General features: G+C 35.6%; 4 protein-coding genes across 5 annotated transcripts; 3 read left to right on the forward strand and 1 right to left on the reverse strand.

Annotated features, from left to right (window-relative positions):
- Nucleotides 1-2,519: 2,519 nt before the first annotated feature.
- LOC101207505 (luminal-binding protein 5) lies at nucleotides 2,520-6,240 on the forward strand. The gene is given in 8 exon segments (NM_001305774.1): nucleotides 2,520-2,665; nucleotides 3,346-3,613; nucleotides 3,694-3,908; nucleotides 4,013-4,255; nucleotides 4,571-5,050; nucleotides 5,140-5,294; nucleotides 5,387-5,469; nucleotides 5,558-6,240. Coding segments are annotated over 8 exon segments (1,998 nt in total). The 5' UTR covers nucleotides 2,520-2,607; the 3' UTR covers nucleotides 6,054-6,240.
- A 543-nt stretch (nucleotides 6,241-6,783) lies between these two features.
- LOC101207747 (glutamine-dependent NAD(+) synthetase) lies at nucleotides 6,784-12,252 on the reverse strand. 2 transcript variants are annotated; one of them, XM_004143815.3, is made up of 14 exons: nucleotides 12,012-12,252; nucleotides 11,680-11,899; nucleotides 11,150-11,455; nucleotides 10,748-10,971; nucleotides 10,401-10,504; nucleotides 9,800-9,934; nucleotides 9,476-9,644; nucleotides 8,945-9,080; nucleotides 8,498-8,636; nucleotides 8,085-8,261; nucleotides 7,810-7,977; nucleotides 7,512-7,607; nucleotides 7,306-7,434; nucleotides 6,784-7,193 (listed from the first exon to the last, which is right to left on the reverse strand). In XM_004143815.3, exons 2-14 carry the CDS (start codon nucleotides 11,871-11,873, stop codon nucleotides 7,008-7,010), a joined length of 2,163 nt encoding a protein of 720 aa, XP_004143863.1. In that variant the 5' UTR covers nucleotides 11,874-11,899; nucleotides 12,012-12,252; the 3' UTR covers nucleotides 6,784-7,007. The 2 variants fall into 2 exon arrangements, with proteins under 2 accessions (XP_004143863.1, XP_011654697.2); XM_011656395.2 differs by lacking the exon at nucleotides 12,012-12,252 and having other exon boundaries at nucleotides 11,150-11,468; nucleotides 11,680-11,822.
- Nucleotides 12,253-12,964: 712 nt separating this feature from the next.
- On the forward strand, nucleotides 12,965-22,696 carry LOC101207993 (ABC transporter F family member 3). The gene is made up of 18 exons (XM_004143816.3): nucleotides 12,965-13,380; nucleotides 13,736-13,951; nucleotides 14,210-14,399; nucleotides 15,503-15,711; nucleotides 15,840-15,980; nucleotides 16,373-16,501; nucleotides 16,623-16,724; nucleotides 16,820-16,966; nucleotides 18,221-18,283; nucleotides 18,477-18,523; nucleotides 18,620-18,679; nucleotides 19,248-19,330; nucleotides 19,538-19,632; nucleotides 19,838-19,924; nucleotides 21,591-21,678; nucleotides 21,865-21,950; nucleotides 22,044-22,106; nucleotides 22,253-22,696. Exons 1-18 carry the CDS (start codon nucleotides 13,177-13,179, stop codon nucleotides 22,373-22,375), a joined length of 2,133 nt encoding a protein of 710 aa, XP_004143864.1. The 5' UTR covers nucleotides 12,965-13,176; the 3' UTR covers nucleotides 22,376-22,696.
- Nucleotides 22,697-23,689: 993 nt separating this feature from the next.
- LOC101208236 (putative E3 ubiquitin-protein ligase UBR7) lies at nucleotides 23,690-26,706 on the forward strand. The gene is made up of 6 exons (XM_004143817.3): nucleotides 23,690-23,864; nucleotides 23,996-24,151; nucleotides 24,521-24,679; nucleotides 25,001-25,261; nucleotides 25,570-26,220; nucleotides 26,299-26,706. The coding sequence occupies exons 2-6, from the start codon at nucleotides 24,071-24,073 to the stop codon at nucleotides 26,386-26,388; spliced, it is 1,242 nt and encodes a 413-aa protein (XP_004143865.1). The 5' UTR covers nucleotides 23,690-23,864; nucleotides 23,996-24,070; the 3' UTR covers nucleotides 26,389-26,706.
- Nucleotides 26,707-27,977: the final 1,271 nt, after the last annotated feature.

A 27,977-nucleotide genomic window follows, 5' to 3' on the forward strand; every position in this document is an offset into this window, starting at 1 on the left:
TTCTTTCCATTCTAGCCTTCTCTTTTTTTATCTCTCAATATGTATTTTTATTCATCCTATACAATCCTTCCTTACCAACTTTTCTTTTTGTAAGTAAAAATCGAGTATATAACTTTAAGTCCACGATATAAATATATATCACTTGAGTTATATTCGTTTTGGCTACTTAGTTTTTGTTCGCTTCAACATATATTAATTAATTAATAAAATATTAAAGACGTGAGTACCATTGCAAGTTGTAAAACTTGAGCTTAGGATGTAACAAAACCCAACAAAATAATTTGGCTTAATAATTTTCAAAGAAAAGAGAAACCATGTAGGCTGTCATATAATAGATCCAATGGGCTTTCTACTTTGGACTTAGGATGTAACAAACCCAACAAAATAATTAGGCTTAATAATTTACAAAAAAAGGAAAGAAAAAAGAAACCACGTAGGCGTCATATAATAGATCCAATGGGCTTTCTACTTTGGGCATAGGATGTAACAAACCCAACAAAATAATTTAGGCTCGATAATTTACAAAAAAAAGAGAGAGAAAAGAAACAACGTAGGTGTCATATAACAGATCCAATGGGCTTTCTACTTTGGGCCTAGGATGTAACAAACCCAACAAGATAATTTGGGCTTAATAAATTTACAAGGAAAATAAAGAAAAAAGAAATCACGTTGCGATCCAATGGGCTTTCTACTTTGGGCTTAGGATGTAACAAACCCAACAAAATAATTTTCGCTTAATAATTTACAAAGAAAAGAAAGAAAAAAGAAATCACGTAGGCCTCATATAATAGATCGAATGGGCTTTCTACTTTGGGCTTAGGATGTAACAAACCCAATAAAAAATTTGGGCTTAATAATTTACAAAGAAAAGAGAGAAAAAATAATTCACGTAGGCGTCATATAGTAGATCCAATGAGCTTTCTACTTTGGGCTTAGGTTGTAACAAGCCCAAAAAAATAATTTGGCTTAATAATTTACAAAGAAAATAAAGAAAAAAGAAACCACGTAGGCGTCATATAATAGATCCAATGGTCTTTCTACTTTGGGCTTAGGATGTAACAAACCCAACAAAATAATTTGGGCTGAATAATTTACAGAAAAAGAGAAAAAAATAAATTATGTAGGCGTCGTATAATAGATCCAATGGGCTTTCTACTTTGGGCTTAGTATGTAACAAACCCAACAAAATCTAATGTCTTATTATTTCATTCCATCAGGATGTTTGTAATCTTCATGCTCCAACTAGGAGTATGAAATTTGAAAAATATTTTCATGCATTATTTGTATATTTTTCATTTTATTTTCTGTTTGGTTTACTCTATAGCAGTCTTTATATATTTGACATTACACTAAATAACAAGATTAAGGAAACAATTGTACTAAAAGTTCTAATATATTCGGTTATGCTAAAGGTTATTTATGGTGCATGTTCGTATCAATTTTTTTTAGAATAAATATAATTCATATAATACAATATCACTCATGTATCAATTAATCTCTTATAAAATGTTATAACTAGAAAAATAAGAAAAAAAAACAAAGTGAAACAATTTTCAACTATACAAATATAATAATAAAATTTAAGATTTTATCAATACTTGACTCGTATTGGCCAAACCCAAACATCTCTCCCTACTCTATTTTAGTTTTAGGGTGATCTTTTTTATTATATATGCACAACACATGACCCATTCACCTCAACCTTAATCAAAACTAAGCACATTCACTTTGACTTTGACACAAGGTAACCCTCTGGTATTCTTTTTCCAAAATTGGCATAGATGCTATTACTTTTTTTAACTATATCATCGTATTTATTACTTTTCATTTTATTTTGAGTCGACTATAAAAATTTAATGATACAAGACTACAATAACATATCTAATATAACTTATACGTTGTATACAATAACATATAGAGCATATAGTCTTTTTTTTTTTTTTGTTGAGATTTAAGTATATTGGATTTTCATAATCCAATATATCAAATTATTATATTTGTAAATATTTGAAACAAACTTATTATTATATGTAAATATGATTTGTTGTTTTGTTTGAAGTCAAAATTAATTAAACTTTTTGATATCTCTAGGTTTGAATTTGAAAGTTGAATTACAATTGAATTTAAAAGTAAAGATTGGAATATTTTAGTTTTACTATTTCTATGACAACACTTTAATTTGGGGAACTATGTAGAACCCTCTTCACAAACATAGGAAAATAAAAATAAAAATGTAAATCAAAGAGAGATCGATGGAGTTTAAAACGGGTCAACATGTACGTATCAGCTCCAATTAAATATTGCCACGTGTAATCAAAGCCAAATCAACGGCCCGCATCACCCCAACGCTAGACGCAATATTATTGGTTGCTAACACGTTACACGAAATCTTATTGGTCCACGTCATCAAGAGTGACATGGTCCTGCGCAAGATGCAATGGTCGTGGCAACCAGAAATTTCCATCGATCTCTCTATAAAACCACACCTCCCGCTTTCAGTCTCTTCCAAAATCTCTAAACCCAAAAAACGAAAGCGAAATCCTTCTTCTTCTTCATAATCTCAACGTTCACAGCTTCCATAGATTGCATTTTCACAAGATTATCGCCATGGCTAGCTCCTGGAGAGCTCGAGGATCTCTGATCGTTCTAGCAATTGTTTTCTTCGGTAATGTTTTTCCCCTTGCCTTAGATCTGGTTTGTTCTTGTTTAGTTTGCTTTAGGGAAAGTGTTTAGATCTTCTAGGTGGTGTGAGATTCGGTTTTCTAGCGGTTTATTTCAGGAGATTGTAGTATGATTGTTTTTACTGTAACGGATGTTTGCTAGTTTCGTGGTGGTATTTGTTATGGAGTTTTAGTTATAGATCGAGGAGTATTTTTATTGGCATTTGCTGATTTTTTTTCGTTTTAGACGGGATAATGGTAGCTCAATGGATCTTGATACTGTTATTATGGTGATGTCTTTGAGATTCGTGGCGATCTACGCGACATTCTTTGGATTTTTGTTTGCTTTCTATGTTTATGCATTGTAATCCTTTATGTTTCTCTATCTTTTAAATTTGGTTTATGATTAGGGTATTGAGTTGGTGTGTTTTATCTGAAATTTTGTTATAGTTGAGTTGATAATGGTAGTGGTGTTTCATTAGATGTCACTACATGTCGGCATTTCTTTTTAGTATTGTATCGCTCGTAGGCGTAATGTTTGAGTGTAGTAGTCCATGGATGTTCGTTGAATTGTTGATTTGATTTTTTTTTAGTTTAAATGAAGGAAAATGTTGGGATGCATTTGTTTTTTTTTTTTCAAATGTATGAGTTTATTGGTATTAACCTGGTGAAAGCTGCATTGCAGGAGGTTTGTTTGCAATTTCCATTGCGAAAGAGGAAGCAACAAAATTAGGAACTGTTATTGGGATAGATTTGGGAACTACTTATTCTTGTGTTGGAGTCTACAAGAACGGTCATGTAGAAATTATAGCGAATGACCAAGGAAACCGTATCACACCTTCTTGGGTCGCTTTCACTGATAGTGAGAGATTGATCGGTGAGGCTGCGAAGAATCAAGCAGCTGTTAACCCTGAAAGGACAGTCTTCGATGTCAAGAGACTTATCGGTAGAAAGTATGCATCCATCACTTTCACTGATTGAGAATTTATTATTTAAAAGGGTTCGCTAATGCAAATTTTTTTTTTTTAAATAGGTTTGATGATAAAGAAGTTCAGAAAGACATGAAGCTTGTTCCTTACAAGATCGTGAATAAGGATGGAAAGCCTTACATTCAAGTGAAGATCAAGGATGGTGAGACCAAGGTTTTCAGCCCTGAGGAAATCAGTGCTATGATTCTAACTAAGATGAAGGAAACAGCGGAAGCATTCCTTGGAAAGAAAATCAAGGACGCCGTCGTCACTGTTCCAGGTGAATAAAGGAACATTCATAATGCTTGTCATTCCTCAATTAAATAGTTTTTTGATGTCTTTTGCTGCCTGTTTCTTTACTGAATTTTGTTATTTTGCCTGCAGCTTACTTCAATGATGCCCAAAGGCAAGCAACCAAGGATGCCGGTATTATTGCTGGTCTCAACGTTGCTAGGATCATCAATGAGCCTACAGCGGCTGCCATTGCATATGGTTTGGACAAGAAAGGTGGCGAGAAGAATATTCTTGTATTCGATCTTGGTGGTGGTACTTTTGATGTCAGTATCTTGACCATTGACAATGGCGTTTTTGAGGTTCTTGCCACAAACGGAGACACTCACTTGGGAGGTAAGAATTTATTGCTGATTTAATATTTTTATGGCTGTTGCTTCATATACTAATGGAATGTTTTTGAAAAACTACCGCACACCGTCTTGCTTTATTAGTCCGAGCCTTATCATCCCTCATGCATAACTATTGGACTAATTTAATCTCTGCCTCTTCTAATTCTGCCCAAGTAGAAACAAATATATCTCGAAGGTGGTTTAAAGAAATGTAGTAGAGTGATCCATTTTCCTGTTACTGTTGTTATATGATAGGATATTAATCGATTGCTTCTGAATTTACTGGCCTTGAAATGATTATGTGCACACATTTCTTCAGGTGAGGACTTTGACCAGAGAATAATGGAATACTTCATCAAGTTGATTAAGAAGAAGCACGGAAAGGACATCAGCAAGGACAACAGAGCTCTTGGAAAGCTTAGAAGGGAATCTGAGCGTGCCAAGAGAGCATTGAGTAGCCAGCACCAGGTCCGCGTTGAGATTGAGTCCCTCTTTGATGGTACTGACTTCTCCGAGCCATTGACCAGAGCTCGTTTTGAGGAGTTGAACAATGACTTGTTCCGAAAGACCATGGGACCAGTGAAGAAAGCCATGGACGATGCAGGTTTGGAGAAGAACCAAATTGATGAGATTGTTCTGGTTGGTGGTAGTACCAGGATTCCCAAAGTTCAACAGCTCCTCAAGGATTACTTTGAAGGCAAGGAACCTAACAAGGGTGTGAACCCTGATGAGGCTGTTGCTTATGGTGCTGCTGTTCAAGGAAGTATCTTGAGTGGAGAAGGTGGCGAAGAAACCAAAGGTATAAATTCTTGATTCTTTTATTGCTTATAAATATAATGATGAACTGAATTTGTTTTTAACAATATCTGATATTCTCTTCGCATTCAGACATCCTTCTTCTTGACGTTGCCCCTCTTACACTTGGAATTGAAACTGTTGGTGGAGTGATGACCAAGTTGATCCCCAGAAACACTGTCATCCCAACAAAGAAATCTCAGGTTTTCACCACTTACCAAGATCAACAGACCACCGTCTCCATTCAGGTACTGCAATTTGAAAAAAAACGATATCTATAAAACACGATAGTGCTCTATGTTCTTCCTGTTATTGATTCCTAAAACATTCTTCAATTCAGGTCTTTGAAGGTGAGAGGAGTCTCACTAAAGACTGCAGGAACCTCGGAAAATTCGATCTAACTGGAATTCCTCCGGCACCAAGGTACACTTCTTCCCTTTGACCCTTCATTACTATGTATTTATTTGTAAATGTTTTCCGATGTTTAAACTATGTTTTTGGAATTGAACAGGGGTACCCCACAAATTGAGGTCACCTTTGAGGTTGACGCCAATGGTATCCTGAACGTTAAAGCCGAAGACAAGGGCACTGGTAAATCCGAGAAGATCACCATCACCAACGACAAGGGTCGGTTGAGCCAAGAGGAGATTGACCGGATGGTTCGTGAAGCCGAGGAGTTCGCCGAGGAGGACAAGAAGGTAAAGGAGAGAATTGATGCGCGTAACAGCCTGGAAACCTACACCTACAACATGAAGAACCAGATCAATGACAAGGACAAGCTTGCCGACAAGCTTGAATCTGATGAGAAAGAGAAGATCGAGACCGCCGTCAAGGATGCTCTCGAATGGCTCGACGACAACCAGAGCGCCGAGAAGGAAGACTATGAGGAGAAGCTCAAGGAGGTGGAGGCCGTCTGCAACCCCATCATCACCGCAGTCTACCAAAGGTCCGGTGGTGCTCCTGGCGGTGAATCAGCAGAAGACGACGAGTCTCACGATGAGCTTTAAACAGAGTGTTTAGTAATTTTTATTGATCTCTTTCGGAAGGCTGCAGGGTTGGTTGAGAAAATGATGAGGACATAGAGAAATGGTAGTAGGGAATGGCAAAAGAAACTCACTGTAATTCTTTAGATAGGATGGTTGAACTTTTTTTTTTTCCTTCTTTTTTGCGAATGATGCTTTGCATTCTCCATTATTAATGGGTACGGTGGAGCTATTCGAAACATTTTGGATTTTGGTTTTATTGTTATTAAAAAGTAAAACTCCTATGTTCAATTTTCAATTACATGAGTTTAATATCCCTTTTCCACACGTCTATTAGAAATTCAAAATAAAGTACAAATAAGTTTATGTCAAATTTTCTTAAGTTTACCTAAGTTTCTGAATTTATCTACTCAATACCAAATTCTAAATGATTTGTTGCTTAAAAGATGTATCAAAATTAAATTTATAAATATTATTATTATTAATTAATTTTTTTGAAAAGTTATAGAGATGGCTTTTACTTACTAATAAAGTGTTAATTACTTCGACTTGCAAGAATCAAGCATGTTTGAAGAATAATTTACTTTAGATAATTTGACACTTGAATATTTTTTATAAATAGATTTCAAATGCATAAAATTTTTAATACTAGAAGACAAATTAACTAATTTTATTTTTTGGTTTAATCTTGAAAATGATATTGAGCTCCCTACGAATTAAACTGAAAGAAATTAAAACTTAATACGCCAAAAAGGAAAACAAAAAACTTTTTTTTTTTGAAAATTAACTTGGAGAAAAAATATACAAGAATCTCAGCTTTCTGCTGCAGATGTGAAATTTTCTGTTTTTCTTAAGTTACAAAGCATCATTCCTTATTTATTCTTAAAAAAAATAAACAGACATTATGACAAATTCCAATCTCCTCTTGCATCCAATTTGATGAAAGAGAAAAAAAAACTCAATTTATGCCTTTGGACATTAAAGTCCAACCTTGGGATTCCCTGAGCCTGCTGCTACAACCCCCATACCACTTGATTCTTTGATAGCAATACCATCTCCATTCAACTCTTCTACAAGTTTATCGATCTTCCGAAACTGATATGGCCATCTCGAATTGTAAAGAAATTGTCGAAGATCGAACCGATTGTCCTCTGGAGAATAGCTCTGCAATGAGATTTAAATAAACTTGTAAGAGAACGAGAAAGATATGTGAGTAGATTGTAACGTTCTGATACCTCTTTCTACCATAAATTTCAGTACAATCGATGATACCTACCTCGGCGTGATAAGATGGCGTTAATACAGTCATTTTGTGTCGGTTGATGGAGTAATACTTGAAGAAATGTTTCACTTTTTCGGCCACCTCAGAAGGAGTTAACTTAGCACCCCACCGGTAGCAGAGGTTCTGAAACAAGAACAAAGAGTTACTAAGGTCTATAAGACTGTTTGAGCGAGAGAGTTATGTGAAAATATTAGACAAACCTTAAACATCGACACTGGACCACAGCGGAAAATTTTTCGCATTCTTCCGTAGACTGAGAGCTCCTCGTAAGTCATTCCCATGTCAACTTCATCCAACTGTCTCGAGAGAGAAAAAAACTTCTTCAATCAGACATATGGGCAAGAACATGTTGAATCTAAGCATAGGTTGAAATAATATATCCAAAAACATTAACACAGGAAACAATTATTTAAAGTCGGATCTAACTCTGGGATAAAATGCATCTGAAGATCAATTTTTCAGAGGAAAACTGAAGTGTGAGATGTGGAAGAGAAGAACCTGACTGTAGTTTGAACGGATTGGCTCTAACTCAGCTGTAGGTGGAGCAGCTTCGATATCCGCCAACGATGAGTAGGAAAGATGGGTGGAAGCCCATCTAAGAAATGCTCGAAGATCCATCTTACTGATGCTTCCAATTGGATTTATATCTGCTGAACTGCAATCATACTGCGTTGAGAATCCAAACACCAGATGAGACACTCGTAAAATGAAAACATGGCAGATGTATATAGAAATTCAAGAAGGGAAAAGAAATAGCTTGAATAATATCAAACCTTTGTTAAGTAACCACGCAATCCTTCGTCGACATTGGAGCTACCCAGAACAAGGTAGAATCCCGGTTTGCTATGTACCCAAGGTAAAAGTGATGCAAACATAAAAGCCAGAACCATCCTGATTCTAGCTTGAATATTTTGCAGACCTAAATTTTCAATATTAGATCCCCCATCTACCTGCATAACAAGACGAAGATGACATATAAATAGCTAATAAATCGCAAAAGTCCAAATACCTAAAAGATAGGGATAAAGATGAAATCATGTAGTGTTACATGGACAAAGCGAATTGACCTAACTATCTCAATATGAAGAAAGTAAAATCTGCACTTGCAGAAAAGCACCATTCACCATGCCCTTCCCTTGTGTACACAATACAATAAAACTTGAAGGAGAAAAAGAGGTATTTTCACCTTATAGCGAGGACGTTTTCCAGTGAGTGTTTGGAACAAAGATAAAAGTGCTGAAACAATTCCGTCTATGGAAACATCAAGATGCCATGAACCAATCTCATGTGCTAGAACCTTCGCTCTTGTACGTGTTTCTTCAGAGCTACATGGAGCAAGCATGGTTAGTGAATGACACCAGATTTTGAGCTATAACAAAAAGAACAAAGTGTACAACCTATTTATTAAAAGATAAAATATATTAAACTGATCGGAACCCTAAACCAGATCTTTCAGTTCAAATTCACGTTCATGTTAAAATGCAGACAATAAATCAAGATGAATTCGTGGACTAAAGCATTGCTATATTTTGGCAAGGTCAAGCAGGTCTTCCATGGGATACAGTTGAGGCACTCTGTGGCCCAGTTCAGGCACCTATAGTTATTAGAAAACAAACTTAACCACTGAACTCACCTATTTTCAGAACCCATAAATACAGTATAAAAAATTCGTCTGGCAAATTCTCTGCTATCGGTTGGGAGCTCTCCATCAGCATAATGTCCAATCCGTATTGCATCAGCTTTCACTTGTTCGTCTCCATTAGCAATTTCTGCAAGCCAATGCATAGAAACAACCAAGAGAGTACAAGTTGTGAGTGATTGGTGGCAAGTGTATGAATTAGTAAAACCCCATGCTTCCTGTAGGGTATCAAGCAAATTTTCTAATTATACTCCACTTATCATTAATAAAACTTAGGGTGGGTTTTTGTAAGGTTCTTCGAGGAACAGATTCCTTTAAATATCATTTATTTACTTTTGAATTTTTGCCCATCCTCTTATATGATGGAGACATCAATAATCTAATACCTGATGACTTAATGGGCAATCCCATGTTCATTTGACTTAATCCTTCGTTGTATACTACTTTAGATAAACTTGTCACATAGAGATACCAGAACAATGCTACTCTAGCTGTGTCCATGGAAAATAAAAACCCAAAAGCAACCTTTTACGACAAGCTGACACATGCAGCCTACTATGGCTGCAACAGAGGAGCTATCAGCACCACCGGAGAGAGGAAGCAAAAATCCAGAAGCTCCACTTCGTCTTAAATAGTCCCATAGCCAGCAACCTGGTCCAAAGGCTATTTCCTCTTCCGCACAGTGATATTTAATCTATAATTCATCAATCACATTGCAGTAAAGAAAGATCAGCCTTTAAAAAAATGAACTAAAATACTACGGAAATATACTGAATGCGTGGCAACTCTCCTCAAGTGGACAATGAACTAAAATACTGTTGAACTGATATTGAGTGAGTGGGAACTAACCTCAAGAGGACTTGAAAGGGAAATTTTGAGATTGAATGATTGACATAGACTGTACGGGGCTGCCACGGAAGGAACTTTAGTTTTATAGCTTGCTTGTTCTTGAAAGCTGCTGATAGATCCTCTAAGACTAGCAACCTGTCAGCAAGCAAACTTCTTGAAACCGGCAGCAAAAAGGACAGGAAGACAAAGAAAACGCCATAGATTTATTTTGTTTTGTTTTATTTTATTTTTTTAACACTTGGGATATTGAGCTCCACTCCTCCATTATGTTAATAGCCCACCACACAATATTTCCAGAGGCTCTTGGGCACCATAAGGCCAATATGGGGAGACAACGAGAATTTAAAACCATTATAAACTATTTGAACCCTATACTTTGTAGTGTTTCTACAAATATCTAGCGTGACCCCCAAAGCATCCTTGATAGAGAATACCCATCATTTAAGTTCAACAAATGACCATTCAATTGACACTAACTTATGATAAGGTGAAAAAGGAGAAAGTAGCTTGGGTTATTAAATATGAGATAAGGAGATCAAGTAAAACATCACACGCCTCATTGTTTGAAGAAGTCAAAGGAAGCTAGGAAGTATTTTCATACCGCATCAAGATCCACATGAGCAACCACAACTTCAACATCCTTCAAAGAAAACTGTGACCCTTGAGCTACCAGATCACCGTTTACAACGACGCAAGCACATCCATCTGCAACACAACATAAACTTCAATTAATCCTTTGTTTTCTTCAGCAAACTACAAATGTCAAAACCCACAGTAAACAATACACACAAATCACAATATGCTGCACATATAGGCATGCAGAAATTAAAAATGGCCCCACATAAAGTACATATAAAATATCATTTATGTTATTCGTGTACTATGAGTACCATGAAAGAAAATGCAAAGCAACACTAACTAAATTTTATGCAAAAGCATGATGCATACCATAGTAAAGGCGGCCCCCATCACAACCCTGGTGGTTACTATACATGTAAACTCCACCACGAGTATGAGTAGCACCTATAAAAGCACGAAGACGAACATCAAGTTTTCTTAGTTGGTGATGACTTCCACTGGCATTCATAAATACTTCGACCCCATTCAAAGCAAGTTCAGCGTGAGGAGGAATAGGTGTAAATAGTTCTTCACAAACCTCAGCAGCAACAGCTCTAACATGATAAAAACAAACTAGGCATCAGACTCTCGTATTATTCTCTACAAATTCAATTATAAAAAAAACATGCAACATCCAATTATCAACTTGTCAGTATGCAGCAATCAGAAGTTACATAGGAATTTTGGACTTGCAAAACGAAAGAAAATTAAACAAGTATTTTGGGGACTCACGTATCTTGGAACTGAATATATCCATAGCCAAAAGGCACAGAAGTCTGCGACAGAGCCTCAGCAACATCTTTAGGCAGCTGAAAATCCACAAGTTTGTCCTTTAGCTTCCATGCTGTGAACCACCGGAGCTCCCGGTAATTCCCATCATTTGCAAGCCACATCTTTGGGCGTATCATAATAATTTTCCTATTGTAGCACATAATTTGACAATTGTAGCGCTCAGAGTCTTTAATAACAGGCATGCCAATGCTGCACAATATCCCATCGGTCCAAGGACCCAACAGTATATCCTTCAAGCATTCCCATCTGCATAAGTATCCTAAAACAAGAAATTTGAGCACCCCAGAAGCTTGAAACCATCAAATATGCCTAGCAATACACTTCCAAATATTAAGCTTACAAAAATGACATAAACCAAGGACCCCACAAATTGCGTTTTGTTAAAAATTCAGAAACAATTTCCCATAACCAAAAGGAGTTATTTTCAGATAATATCAACCGAATTGAGATAAAACAAGCAGAAAACTTACGCATGAGTGACAGTGTCGAGCTCCAAGAAATGGTCTTCACACCCATATCCACTAATCTCAAGTTCAGGGCCAAGTCTAATGACAGCCCCAGCACGTTTAGCCTCATCAATGGACTCTTTGATGTGCTTCACATTACAATCGAAATCCATAGCCCATTGGTTTAAATTACACGTTGCCACTTTCAACAACCTCATCTTTAACGATTCCTCTGCCTACCCACCTTACAATCGGGAACAAAAGTAAAAAAATCAATGAACCAATTTGAATAATCATCACAAAAGAAATAAAGGGTATAAGAAAAAAAACGAAATTGAGGACCTGTGAGGACTGACCTGGGCTACTTCTGCAGAAAATTTGAGAGCTCTGCAGAGACGACCTTATGTGATGGCCCAAATAAGTGAATGCGATGTATTTGTTCTTGTGTTTGATTCTCCTTTTTATGCCTCCATAAATTATTCTGGTCGTATTTAGTGGGGCTTGGATTCTTTTCTAACACGCGCTTGGAAGTTGGAATTGGAAGTTGTTCGATTCAGTGACTCGGCGGGTCAAATGGTCCTGGATCATTGGACGGGTTTTGGAGTTTGGAATGGATACGTTCGACCCTTCTTCTTTTATACATATAATAGATATAGATGTTGATATGTCCCCTTCTATCATATAAGCTAATATTTTGTTATAATTTTCTTTTTGTTTGTTTTGCTATATATATATATGGTCTATTTATCATCTTTATTAAAATTAATTTTAAAATTTCAGTTGACGCTTATTCTAAATTAATTAAGGAGAGTCAAATTTGAAACAAAAAAAAGTAACTTGAGTCAATTAGTATTCAAATGTGCAACACCTAGAGATCTCTAGGTGTCATACTAAAAAATAAAGTATATTTAAAATTTAAACATGAAAAAATGTTGCATTTTAAAGTTTAGGGACTACATTATGGATGCCAACATGAGTAACATAATTCTTAGACTTGACTCTTAATTACGGTGCCTTTAAAAAATTCAAAATTTCATTACGGATAGTTTAGGTTTAAAAGAACAAATGAATATAAGTCAAGAAAAAGACCGATTTTAAATATAGAGCATAAATAAATATAGGAAATTTTCAAATAGAATAAACAAGGTTACTCTTTGGTCGGTGTCCGGTGTCTATTTGCCATGTCGATGATTTATCTATATCTATTATTAATAAAAATATAAATCTTATGGTTTTGTTTTAAAAATTATTTTGAACATTTTGTGATTTATCGTAATTAAAAAAGATGAGGAAAAATGTACTAAAAAAGAGGGGAAAAATCGAAGGTTGAAGGGAAACTAAAAAACATCCATAGCCGTCTTGGCGGTCGCTTCTTGCGTTCACAAATCGAGCAGCTGCTGCTTGCTGGAGTTGGAAGGCCGACGAATCTCCGGCTGAAGGAGGGCAAATAGCGTTGAAGCTGTAGATTCAGCAGCCAATCCTTATCGGCTCAAGAGCCCCACTCCATTTTGGGTTCTCGAGATGACAGAGGTGGCGAGCTCAGTGGTGCACGAGGTCCTTGGACAAAGAACTCAGGACGTGGATCAGCCCATCATCGACTACATCGTTAATGTTCTTGCTGACGAGGATTTTGAGTTCGGCGAGGATGGCGAAGGAGCTTTCGACGCTCTTGGTGAGCTCCTCGTTGGTGCTGGCTGCGTTTCCGACTTCGCCGAGTGCCGCACGGTTAGTGAATCAGTGGTTTGTTTGAGAATTACTTTGAAAATGTTGGAAAGGAGTTCAAGGTGATATGTTTTGTCTTTGTTCGCTCATCAATTTCATGATGCTTGTGTTGAGGATTTAATGTCGTACAGCGATTAGCTTTTTGAGATTAATATGTTCAAAATTCCAATGCATTTTTGGACTATGTGATAGCAGGAAACTTCTAATATCAGGGTTAATTTAGAATTCGCAATAGCTTTCGGCTTTGAGATAATAATTTCCACCGAGCACCGATTATTTCGATGGTTATCATGTAGGTAACTTAAAACGATTGTATATTTGAGAAATTCTCTTGTTTTGACACCGGGAAATTATGTAGGTTTGCAGTAAAATCTCAGAAAAGTTTGGGAAGCATGGATTGGTCAAGAATAAACCAGCTGTGCGCAGTCTTGTAACACCCATGAGAATGAATGAAGGAATGGATGAAGAGGAGGTTCCGAAGAAGAAGCCGGAAGTTATTGATGGTCCTATACTGACTGAGCGTGACCGATTAAAATTAGAGAGGAGAAAGAGGAAGGAGGAACGTCAAAGAGAGGTGAAGAATCACTGACGTTTTATGGTCACCTTTTTGCATATGACCGATTGTTTAAAAAATGTCATTGATATTCTGAAGTATTTGCTAGACTTGCGCAACGCAGGTTGATTTATCATTATACTACTAGACAAGAAAATAATAATAATAATAAAATATGTGTCTAGGACTAGGAGAACCTTTTCACTTGAACTGGTTTTTTTAAATGGTTCAATAAGTTGATTCCTTTACTAACTTCAAACACTTTCTTTTGATCATCAGGCGCAATTCCAAATGCATTTAGCTGAAATGGAAGCAGCCAGGGCAGGAATGCCTGTAGTATGTGTCAATCATGATAGTGGAACGGGGCCTGCAGTCAAAGATATTCATATGGAGAATTTCAATATTTCTGTTGGTGGTCGTGATCTCATTGTGGATGGCACAGTCACACTGTCATTTGGAAGGCACTATGGTGAGTTTAGTTTTAATGCTCTGTTTGATTCGATATATACGAAATGCTGAACGGTAGAAAGGTTACTGGAAAAAAAATCTCAATACTGTAACTGCCGATACTTAAATATGTGAAAAACCAAAACAAATTGAAGACGAAAATGCCTGATATTTCAAAAGCAAGTATTGGGGAGACTAATAATATTAAAAAGCTGGGCACACTACTTGCCTCAAGGTGATTTGGTTTTCTTGCACACCCATACTAAAGAACGGGCCCTTTGACTTAGACAGAATTTTTTCTTGATCTTGAGCCCATCAACACCCCATGATGTTACACCACCAAAGACTTTGTCACCTCCTACCATATTTGCTGCAATAAGATTTCTCATCGACGATGATGGGTTGCAAGTTGATCAGCTCTCTCCAATGCCTTAGGGTTGTATAGATTAATGCTGCTGATCAACCTATTTTTGTAATTAGGAGCATCATTATGTAGAAAGGAGGCTTTGTGCTGGGGGAGGAGTAAGATATTTTGAAAGGGGGTTTTCCTAAAGGGAACCATTTCTTAGCCCAATTGGCAACTGGCTTTGTGGTATTGGTAATATATCTTGTCCACCTGAAAGATGTAGTGTAAGCATCACTTTTAGATTATATTTGAAAATTTTATGGTTGAGCGGAAGAATGATATTGCAGCACTCAAGCAAGCTCCACCATGTGAAAAAGCAGAAAGATGTTCCTTTAATGGTTTTGGTTATCCTAGCCCTACTATCTCTTTCAATGGTAAAGAATTTATTTTTTGAACATAACAGACTAATGGTTGTAGTTTCCCATTGAAGGGAGGGGAGGATCAAGTGTTGGTGATGGCCAAGTTAAATGGAGAACTGGAGGGAGGCATATGGTGAAGTTTCAGCTGAGGGAGAGGTGGATGCCAGGGTTGAGGGTGGGGATCCCAGAGGGAGAGCACCATGAAAAAAAAAGAGAAAAATGCTATCTGACGAAAACCTAAAAGTTCACCAGTAATTTAAATACAAGCATTATATGCACACACACAGACACTCAATATTTGTAATTAGTAACTATCTTGGAGGATGTTAATGTACTAGAATCAATGGTTTCTGAGTGCAGGTCTTATAGGAAGAAATGGTACGGGGAAGACAACTTTTCTTAGGTATATGGCTATGCATGCCATTGATGGTATTCCTAAGAATTGTCAGATATTGCATGTAGAGCAGGAAGTTGTTGGTGACGATACTTCAGCGTTGCAGTGTGTTTTAAATTCGGATATAGAAAGAACCCAACTTTTGGGAGAGGAAGCTCGTCTTCTAGCCCTACAGGTTTGAATGCGACTTTGAGTGCTGGGTTCACCTATTTTTACTTATCTTGAGCTTGTAATTTGCTCTAATGGTTCCCTCGATTTTCTTTACATATTCAATGCGTTGATGTAAATTCTAATTATTTGAAGAGAGACGTGGAGTTTGAGGATGAAAAAAGCAATGCAGCTGCTGACAAAGATGGCATTGCACAAAGGCTTGAAGAGATATACAAAAGGCTTGAGTTTATTGATGCTTATTCTGCAGAGGCACGTGCTGCTTCCATTCTTGCTGTAAGTTCAAGACATTTGCCTTTATGCCTTTATGCCTTTCTGAAAGAATTTTTCATCAATTGGATCATTTCCCCACGTTGGTTCAGTGCATATATCAGCTCCTGTGCACCATCTGTTATAAATTCAAGAAAAAGATTTTCTGTAGCAATGTGGTTAAGGCTACACTTTTGTTGATTTGATCAAAACAAAACCGAAGGGTGTTCGATGATAGTTGTACTTGTAGAGATTGGGTCATTGCCTTACTCTTCCCGTCTTTGACTTACTTGCTTTGTTGTACAGTTATACTCTGTCTCTGTGCACATAACTATTTGTAAAATTGTCCTCTAACTATTGTTATTAGCCTTTTTTGGGCATATTCGGCATAACTGACACGTCATTTGAATCTTTGTAAGGGCCTGAGTTTCTCCTCAGAAATGCAGCAGAAAGCAACCAAAACGTTTTCAGGAGGTTGGAGAATGCGTATTGCTCTTGCACGAGCATTGTTCATAGAGCCGGATCTGTTGCTACTTGATGAACCCACAGTATGTAGTGCATCTTAACACCCCCTCCCCCCCAACACACACACCAAAAGAAAAATGTAAGCACTATGGATTTTGGTCTTTTTTAATGTTTCAATTATTTTATCATCTTTTCCTCCCTCAGAACCATCTTGATCTTCATGCTGTTCTCTGGTTGGAATCCTACCTTGTGAAATGGCCAAAAACATTCATAGTTGTTTCTCATGCTAGGGAATTTTTGAACACGGTAAAGTTGTTTATTTACCTTGTTTCTTGCTTTACATCTTAAAAAACTACTTTCAATGTTACTTGGTTTGAGATAACCAACGGATTTTTTTTCAGGTAGTCACGGACATCCTTCATCTTCAAGGGCAGAAATTAACGACTTATAAAGGTAACTATGATACATTTGAAAGGACGAGAGAAGAGCAACTTAAGAACCAACAGAAAGCATTTGAGGCAAATGAACGGACAAGATCACATATGCAGGTCATCAGACATGATAGCTCAATTGACTCTCTTTTGTTTACCGTGATATTTTTTATTTTCTACAGTTGCAATAGTTTCTGTGTGGCTATATTGATAGCTTATGTGGTTATAAGTTTGCAAAATTTTAATTCACCACATAATGCTACATTGAACAAACTTGTGTGTGCAAGCATGCTTCTTTCTGTGTGTGTTCTTTAATGGGTAATTGCAAGGGATAGCACTATTAGGACTAATAATTACATGTATATCAATATTTTTAAAGAATTACAAATATAGCAAAATCTATTCTTGATAGGCTTTATCGATGATAGACTTTATTGCTGAAAAACTCTTAGTAGTGATATAATTGATCCCTAATAGATTTAACGATGATAGACTTGCAAATATAGCAGAATCTATTCGTATAGGCTTTATCGATGATAGACTTCTACCATTGATAGACTTTATTGCTGAAAGACTCTTACTAGTGATGTAATCTATCCCTAATAGATTTTGAGAGTTGAATCTAAATTTTGCTCTATTTGCAAATTCTTTTGTATTGTGCTGTATATGCTAATACTTTGAGTTTGATTTCTATATTTGCAACAACCCTTTTTTAATGGATGAAAAACAACTTCTATTGAGAAAAATATTAGGCTACACAAGCTTAAAAAAGGAAAGAAAGCTAAACCTATACAGAAGTAAGCACCCTAAAGGAAGAGGTTCTGATCAAGCAGAAAGGGTCCTAACAAACAATTCGAAGAAGAATTCATCATTGGTACCCTAAGAGAAACACAGAACCTAATAAGGGACCAAACTTCATTAGTATTTTCTCCATTCCTCTTTGTGAATTCTATTTTAATAATACATTTTTGTGAACTCTAAAGGTAGTTTTTGGTTTGCTGTAACTTTAGAAACCTTAAAAAGTAAAAGGCTATGGAGGTCAATAACAGAAAAGATTCTGGTGGTTGAGTTCTAAACTAGTTTTTTCTTTAAAAAAATATGATTATTATTATTTAAAATAAGCTGGAATTTACAAAATATTATCGGGGATGAGGAATCTAGGAGGGTAATTGGGTATTGACTATTCTGGCTTTGGATGTTATTGTGGCAGACGCCTGTCTTTGTGAAGTGAAATTTTCTTATTTATGACTTATGAGATGTCTTGTTTTTCTGCTTTGCTGATTGTTTCAAGAAAAATGGTTATTTTTTGGATAAGATGTTTAAGAATGATATTAACCTTTGCAATTCCTGAATGTATATTTTACACTGCAGACGTTTATCGATAAGTTCAGATACAATGCAAAGAGGGCATCTCTTGTTCAATCAAGGATCAAGGTACTCTACCCTTGAATTTGAAGGGTTTAATGTGAATCACTACTTTGTTTATTACTTTTTAGGTTCTTGATCGAAGTTGTTCTGTTATGCATTGATTTACTATTTTAGCATTTTAATATTTCGAGGAATTCTTATGTACATTGAAGTCAACAAAATCTCATGCTTTATATTTTCTGACTCTAATTTCTCTCAGGCTTTGGAGCGAATTGGTCATGTGGATGAAGTTATAAATGATCCAGAGTACGTACTAATTTCAATTAGCGATCAACTTACTAGAACATTGAATACCGTTTTTTTTTATTGTGGCTGTAATGTAACTGACTTTCTGAACTTCAGCTACAAGTTTGAGTTCCCAACTCCAGATGACAGGCCAGGTCCTCCTATAATAAGTTTCAGGTCAGATAGTTTATGCTGCATATTGTTGATGTTGACCTTTGGAGTTAGCCATTTATTATCTTGTCCAATTAGTATCAATTTGAAAGCATTACTCTATTACTTTTGATTATATTTCTCGATGATTTGTATGCGATGGCTTCATCTTTACTCTCAGAAGGAGGAATTATCTTTGAAATTGATTCTAAGAAAGCCTGAAAGGCTTTGGATGGAAATAGTGATCTTGGATATGGAACTGTATTAGATCAGTTAATTTATCCCTTTTAGTTAAAAGGAGATTGAGAGGTAGGATTTTATTTGAGGATATTACTAAGTGGCTTCATGTTTGTTGGGGTATTAGATATTGGTCAATTTTGTTTGTTTTACAAGAAATTTAATGAGGATGCTTTGAAGTACTGGTATAACAATGTTTTTTTTTAGAATTCGTTCATATGAAGCATTAAAATCACATGGAATGGTGAAATGTTTAAGTGTTTTGAGTGTTCTTATGCAGCTTAATGAGATATTAGATGGTGTAATCCTTGTTTAGTATATTTTTAAATCCTTCTGATGTCTCTTCTTCATGCTGCAGCGATGCATCATTTGGCTATCCAGGTGGCCCCATATTGTTCAAGAATCTGAATTTTGGGATTGATCTTGATAGTCGAATAGCAAGTAAGGGAATCTGAATTTTCGGTTGTTTCACATGTCTAGGACTTTTGGGAAGTTCAGCATGTAAAGTTGTTGAAATTCTGCCTTTGTGTCTTGGCTTTCATGTTCCTATAATTTATGTGCCCCTATTATTTTCAATTCTAGCATTTGATATGTTCTATATCTTAGCTGTACCACACTTCTCATTAGCTTTCCAACTTTCTTTTGCAGTGGTTGGTCCAAATGGCATAGGTAAATCAACTATACTCAAATTAATTGCAGGGGAACTTCAACCTACCTCTGGAACAGTTTTTCGTTCAGCTAAGGTATTTTTTTCCTTGTGTTTGACGTTTCAGTGTTGGATGCTATTGAAAAGAGTAAACGTTGATTCTTCTAAGTGAAATAGTTAATTTTAGTGCTTCTATGTCATATTTTAATATCACCATGCTCTTGGATTTTTATTGATATGATGAGTCAGAGACTAGATAAATTCTACTCTTTCATTGATGTTTACTAACTTATAATCTACAGGTTCGAATAGCTGTCTTTAGTCAGCACCATGTTGACGGGTTAGACTTGTCTTCGAATCCACTTCTGTACATGATGCGTTGCTTCCCAGTGAGTTCATTTCTCATGTCTATCTTATTTTCTGTTTGTTGTTTTTCTTTTTTACAAACAATAAACAAGTGACCTTTTTATCATGAAAAAGGTGTGATTACGAATTAGTCAAGTTGCTGTACTGTATTGAGTATTGCTTCTAGCTTCCTGATGGAATTTGACCTTGTTGATACTTTTCTCTAAATTAAGAAAGAAAATTGGTCGTGCTCCTTCACCTTCTAGTCTCTTTGTATAATGCTTTAAGCCTTGCGAGAAACGGCTATTCTACAAATTTGTTTGGCAAATTTCTTTGTCAAATTTTCTAGAGCTGAAAAGTTGCTTTTGGTGATATTCAACTCAATAGTTTGCTATGTAAACCATTCTTGAAAATGTCATCATTGCTCGATGTGAATTATGCATTTTGCAATTATTCTTTTTTGAAAAGGAAACAAGCTTCTTTATTATTAATAAACTCAATGTACAAGAGATCTATACAATGAGAATCATAGGGAAGCCAAGAAAAGAGGGAGAGAAAGAGAGAAAGGATCAGTAGGTGCACCCGGACATATCAACTAGGTTGACACCCCCATAGCACTCTCATCATATCCAAAATACAAGAACAATACTAAGGTCATGAAAAGACCAAAGTAACCACCAAAATAACTACGAAAGCTACCTATGGTAGACTAAAGCAAGGCTGAAAGGAAAAACAAAATGGCAGAAATACATATAAAACCCGTCCAAACTATAAAAGCACTATTTCTGAACTGGCAATCGAGGGAAACTACTTTGTAACTCATCCGATGAAGGCGGTCCAATTGAGGCAGATGTCTTGAATGGAGTAATCTTTGAATTTTGCATTTGAAGAACACCAAGTTGCTGCATTTCTTTTAGAAATCTCTACGATGTCAGCCCAATTCCTTTTTTTATCATGGAAGATGCGTTGGTTACGTTCAAACCAAATCTCAACTAGAATCGCTTTTATCAAATTAACCCAAATTAGAAAAGGTTTTTTTTTATATATAAGGCCCCCTCAGTAATTGGCGCACATTGGCGCTAAACGAACCATCAAAGACCCAAACTGATTTGAGCATAGAAAATATGCTAAACCAACAATTTGATGAGAAGGGACAGAAAATGAATAGGTGAATTAATAGCTCACTGTTTTCCAAGCAAAAGGGGCACACTGAAGGCAGCAAACATGTATTGGAAAGCTTCCTTTGCATAGTCTCGGAACAGTTTAAAGAACCCACTGCCATAATCCAAATTATTCTTTAGGAAATATTTTGCTTAGTTGGAACCCCTTTCTTCAGTTGGGTGTTTTGTTAGGCTGACTTTTTGTATGTCCTTGTATTCTTTCATTTTTTTCTCAATGATATTTTTTTCATCTCAATGAAAGTTTGAGCTTGGGGGTTTAATTAGTGTCTAGCTACTCCTGATATTATCGTAGAGTTTTTTACTACTATTATTTCATAGATCAGGTGGTTGTCTGCAAGATTAATTGAGAATTTAAGTTACTATGAGCAATTATGGTGATTAAAAGAGAAAAAATTAGAAATAATATAAGGATTAAATGGAGACTGAATGATTGCTGGAGCGATATTGAGACGGTTTCTTAATACTTATGAATCTGCTTTGCAAGAGATAATACTAATCATCAAACTAATTTATTCATATCTTCTTTCAGGGTGTGCCAGAACAGAAGCTTCGAGCTCACTTGGGTTCATTTGGTGTAACCGGAAATCTTGCTCTTCAGCCTATGTACACGCTATCTGGTATCTTTCCTTGACACTTACATGTAATGTATTGCATTCTAGCCTGGAAGCTTCTATTGGTTAGAAGCCCAAAACTATTCTTGGATTTTGTCTTCTTGAGCAAGTTAATTATTTTTTGGGGGAAAAATTAGTAACTCTACTATGTAGATGCCATGGAATATTCATGTATCATAACAAATCATGTAGGTGGTCAGAAAAGCAGAGTTGCTTTTTCAAAAATCACATTCAAGAAACCACACATAATATTACTTGATGAGCCATCCAATCATCTGGTGACTTCTCACTCTCTTTCCTTTTCGCACTCGTTTATTCTTTTGTATGCAGGTTTCGAACTTACTACTGTTTTATTTTGTCATCATGTGTAGGATCTGGATGCAGTGGAGGCTCTAATCCAAGGCCTTGTCTTGTTTCAAGGAGGCATTCTCATGGTACGTTCGGTTCCCCCACCTTGTCCTTTTCCATCCTCGATCAGTTCATTTCAGTCAATCTAAGTTATCTAACCATGAAACTCGACATCGAGGCCTTAAGGTCATATCTCTACTTTAACTTCATATTGATCAATATCTGCTTACAGGTTAGTCACGATGAGCATCTGATATCGGGAAGTGTCGAGGAGCTGTGGGCAGTGTCTGAAGGTAAAGTAAATCCATTCCGTGGCACATTCCAAGATTACAAGAAGATATTGCAGTCTTCTTAGAGAAACTTTACTGTGGGTTTTAAAATGAATTGGGTTTGATATGGTTGTGAGGTAGTTTTAATATAATACTATGTGCGCTTGAAGCTTTTCAACAGTTTTGGAATTTTATACATGTATACCACAAACAGGCATGGAATTTTCCAGGATAAAAATGCCATGTTGAAAGTGTAACTGAACTTTATTAGTCTTTGTTATATTCATTCGCCTCTGATCGGGGTGTAATAAGGATTTGATTTCTGGTTCAAGTAAAAAGGTGTATGAATGTTCGTTAAGTTAGGTTCACTTTGACTAAAATATAGGAAATTTGGTATTTCATTTGAATTATCCTCCTGAGAACGATCCAACTTATCCTTGTTTCTTTCTAAATTTTTTGTTTTTATAATTGATTTTTGAAGTCCCGAAGTAGCTTGGAGCTCAAGCCCTTGCATCACGAATGCATGGGAAAGTAAATTGAGAGATTCGATTTTGACTTATGTCTTTTATTTTTAATAATAGTTATGAAGATGTTTTAATTTCAAATTCAAACTATGGGACACCAGAAAGTAGAAAATAGGCGATTAATATGAATTATACAATTCTTTTTGTTATGAATTTGGCAAAGAATTTACTTGGTTTGTTCGTTGTAAAATGACCTTTAACTCACTTTTATTACCTTTTCCTATAAATCTTGCATTTGTATTTATGTTTAATATAACATCAAGTCTGGTACAAACTATTTCGTTTTGTATTCTTTGCATTGTAAATCTTACTACTTTGTGAGGTTTTTTTTCTTCCCCTTTTTATCTATTTCTAAAGTTTTGGGAAAAAAAATTCTGTAAAGTTATAAATTTAGTCCATAAAATTTAGAAAAATTAGGATAGTATTAGCAATAAAAATTTTAAAAATATATAGTAGAACAACTAAACTTTAAAAAATACGGATTTTTAGACATGAGATCGAAAGTTGGATGAAAAAATAAAAAACTTTGTTAACTACATTCAACTTTTAAACAATTTGTTTTAGTCTTTTTTTTAAGAATTTAACGAAGATTAAAAATATTTTTTGGAAGAAATCTAACAACACAAAATTTGTAAGAAAGAATACAATTTTTATCCAAAAGTTTAATTTTTTTCTCTTACTACTATTTTTTCTGTGTGTTATTAATAATCACAATGGTTTCTATTACTCACTGACTCCATAAACCCATAGAATTTGAAAATGTCTTCTCCTTTTTTAGTTGAAAGTTTAAAACTTTAAAGAAAAATCAAATCTAAAACTCCAAAGAGTTAGGAAGTGGAGGGAACCGGAAGCGAAGTATATATTTGATTTTAGACATGAAAGTTCCCATTTTTGCTAATTGTGGCGGGAGAATGGCGTAACCCGTTTCCATCTACTCTTCCTCTCTCTCCTCTCTCGTATCAAGGAGGAAAAAAAACCCCGCTCTCTCAATCGATTCTTCTTGTGTTGTGCTTCAATTTGATCGCCATAGAGTCTCTCAACTCCCAATGAGGTACTTTTTCTTCTATACAAGTTTGATGGGTCGCACCTTTTTGTTCTAGGGCATCGTCCATCGCTGTTTTTGAGACTTTTCGTTGAAGGGTTTCGAGTGTAACTTCTGTTTTTTGGTTGTTTGGTCTTCAGATTTGGATTCTGAGAACTGGGTTTTTATATCGGAAGTGGAGTGCTGTTGAAGGTTACTGCAGGGTTTGATTTGTAATGGCGGAAGTTTTTGATGACGAAACGGAACAGACGATTTCTATTCAGGAGTATCTGAAGGAAGTTGAGGAACAGGAGCTGGTAATTCTCTCTTTCCCTCTTTGGATTAGGGTGTCTGATTATTGGTTGGCTTTCCAAAATTTTAGCGATATAATGGCCTGCTAACGTACTGGGTTTTCTATAATTAGGGTTCATGGTTCGTCCTTGGCCGCAAAACTTATCGAAATTCTTCAAACCAATTTGAGCGTTCTGATTTATTGTTAGTTTCATAATCAGAAGTCAGAACACGTGTACTTTTTGGTGTTCTAAAGTTTGCAATTATCGAAGGTCATTCTGGCTTTCTATAGAGAATATGATACATCTTTAATGTCTTCTTTTCTTGCTTCTGTTTCTTTTTTTTGGATGCATGGTATCTGATTATTTACTATTATTATTATATTGTTAATCAAGGAAGCGGATTTAGTTTTGGGAGGTGATGAGGGAAAGGAATGTACTTACAACAAGGGTTACATGAAGAGACAAGCCATTTTCTCATGTCTAACTTGTACCCCTGATGGAAATGCTGGAGTTTGCACAGCCTGCAGTTTGTCATGTCATGATGGACACGAGGTATACATGTCATACGAAAGAACTCTATTTAGAGTATCCAGCTATTTATGTTTATTTTGTCCTGTCCTTTGTATTGTGCCGAGCTATTCAGTTCGTGGCTTGGATTGCTTTTGAGCAGTATTATCCGTAGGATATAAAATTTAGCTTATTGATTTATGGACATACCGTTTACTTATTGATTGTTGGTATTGTCGAGTTGCATGAATGATTGTTGATAATTTCTCTCAAATCTTTTTTCATTCCAATAACGTTAAACTCTCCAAGTACTTTGCTTTCTAATATCTGCACTATCTGATTATGATCATTGTTCTCTTGGGTAAGATTGTGGAATTATGGACCAAGAGGAACTTCAGGTGCGACTGTGGAAATTCAAAATTCGGAAATTTCGTCTGCAAGCTGTTCTCAAACAAAGATGTAGAAAATTCCAACAATTCGTACAATCATAATTTTAAAGGATCATACTGCATATGCAATCGCCCTTACCCTGATCCAGATGTCGAAGAGCAGGTGGAGATGATTCAGTGTTGTATGTGCGAGGATTGGTTTCATGAGGAACATCTCGGTCTCAGTTCCATAGATGAGGTGTGAGCACACAAGCCCTTCACGCGTTTTCAATAATATTTCTGTTTCTCCATTTTTGTCGTTATACAATGTTATGTTGCTTATCATTAAAAGTGACTTGAGATTTAGTGAATCTTGCAATTTCATGGATAACTAAACAAAGTTCGCAAACATTAACCTCTTAAATTTTAAGTGAGTAAAATTTTATCTTCACGAGAGAATTACCTTGCCTTTTTTCTAAGATGATGGAACTTTCTCACTACAAATTTAAGCATGCCACTTGTAAATGGTTATTGAACTTGCATCATATGCACTTGTTTGTTCTGCAGATTCCCAGAGATGAAGAAGGGGAGCCCCTATACGAGGACTTCATATGCAAAGCGTGCTCTGCAGTTTGTTCTTTTCTGAGTCAATATCCTTCATCTATTTGGGCTGTGGGAAGGCAGTCTGATACCTCTATGGACGTTAGCAACAAAATTGATGCTTCAGAGCTTCCAGCTAGTACATCTGTAAAGCACAATGATGATGTTAATCTTCATGATTCTGCCAATGCGGATCCTACAGTAGATACTGACAAATCTGCTGGCAAGGATAGCTTGCTCAGTGAACTTCCTGAAAATCCTAGTTCTAGCGAACCAATTAAAGATAACAATCAAACTGATAGTTGTGTGCTTGGAACTTCTTTGTCGGCTTCTATAATTGTTGAAAACAAGCCAATGTTTCTTTCAAAGAATTGGAGGGGTGCCTTGTGCAGATGTGAAAAGTGCATCAACAATTACAAGTTGAATAATATTAGTTTCCTGCTAGATGAAGAGGACTCTATTGCTGAGTATGAAAAAATGGCAAAACAGAAGAGGGAAGAGAAGTTATTGCAACAAGAAGGTGCTGAGTCAAAGTTGTTTGATAACCTTGGGCATGTGGAGAAAATTGAGATTCTGAATGGCATTGCAGATATGAAGGATGAGATTCGTACCTTCCTGGTATTTTCATGCCATTACATGTTTGTTTGTTCTTTTTCGTATTTTGCTTGGTTTATATGTTCTTGTTCTTCTCTGCAGGAATCATTCGACTCGTCGAAGCCTATTACATCTGCAGATATTCACCAGGTTTTTGAGAATCTAGCTAAAAAGAGACGCCGTACTGAATGAAAGTATTCTCTTAGAAGCTTCAATATATTTCAGTATCTATAAAAGGAGTAGCCTTCCGTTGGTCTTGGAGTTCTCAAGTAAGCTGTCCTGACTGCTTGAATATATGTATTTGGGGCGGTTTCTTTCAGAATTCTGTTATGGTAAAACCGTTAACTATGAAACTTAAGTTTCTTTGAGATCTAGATTATGCTTTCAGAAATGACTTGTTTTTGAAACCTTGTTAAACTACCGGAGGTGCCAACCCCTGTGGTTTAAGCTGTAAATTTAACTTAGTTCCAGACTTGTTTCTAATATATGATGTTAGACCTGTTTCTGATATGTTGTGCCCCTCACCCTCTCACATGTGATCTCTTCTCTTAGCTAAATTTGATTGAACAATACTTAAGTGCTGCGTCCATTTTCATGTATCTGGTTTTAACTTTTGATTGGATTACTTGGGTGGGTTGTACAAAGATGAAAGATAAAAGCATTTCAAGGAGTCAGACGGAGACGAGGATGACTTCTCTGTCTACACCCACCCAATCTTTCCTATCCTAGCCAACAAAAAGAAAAGAAAGAAAAAAGAAATACCAAACTTTGTTCTCTGAATTAGGATTCCTTGTGGGGAGTTTTTTTCCAACCTACTAAATATTTTTGTAAAAAAAATGCTTGTATAACTTTTCCTTAGAAAATCTTCATATACTCCATTTATATGAAGAAATTTTCAAACATTAGACATTTTTTTTAACTTGACGTTTTTTTATAATAATTATTTAATTGTTAAAAATATTTACAAAATATAATAAAATTGTAGATTCAACATTGATAAACATTCTAGACTTCTATAAGTATCTATAAGAGTTTTACATTTTTACTTGGATAATTTGCCGTTTGGTTCAATATTAATTGAAGAGTTTTATTATCTTGTTATTTGCAATAAAACACTTATATTTCTCACATTCTCGTTAGTATCAAATTCTTTTAATTACTTATCTATAATTATTATCAACCTAACTCAACTCAACCAATAGTATCAAATTCTTCTAATTACTTATCTATAATTATTATCAACTTAACTCAACTCAACCAATTCAATCAATTGTTTCCCTAAGTGTGTTGGTAGAAATTGGTAGAATTAGAAATTGGTAGAATTTTGAATATAAAAGTATTAGTGTAATGCAAGTAAACCCAAATGCAACGATATTGCGTAATCAGATGGATATTGTTGTTTAAGAAGAGGGGCATTGCATATTAAATGTGCAAACAAAAGAAATGTCTTAGTTTCAATTAGAAACTAATTTTTATTTTTTCGAAAAGCAAATATATGTGTATATACTTAAAATTATATATGTTTAGTTATTTTGGTCCGTGGAGGAAACATCCCTCGAAAATGCCTTTTCTTTTTCTGTCTTTTTCTTTTCTTTAGAATATAAAGACTTTGGTTTTCTAGAAAGCCATTAAATATTGCGTTAGTGTTGATCTAAACAATTTTATAATTCTGTCGAGTGATATGCCTAATATGTTTATTTGTATTTTGCTTCCCAACAATACTTTTTCTTTTGGCAAAAGAGAAGAGCACTTAATCCCTTTATTCCAAATAAAATTTTGAT

The sequence above is a fragment of the Cucumis sativus genome, chromosome 5 (assembly GCF_000004075.3).
Source record: "Cucumis sativus cultivar 9930 chromosome 5, Cucumber_9930_V3, whole genome shotgun sequence".
Lineage (NCBI taxonomy): Eukaryota > Viridiplantae > Streptophyta > Magnoliopsida > Cucurbitales > Cucurbitaceae > Cucumis > Cucumis sativus.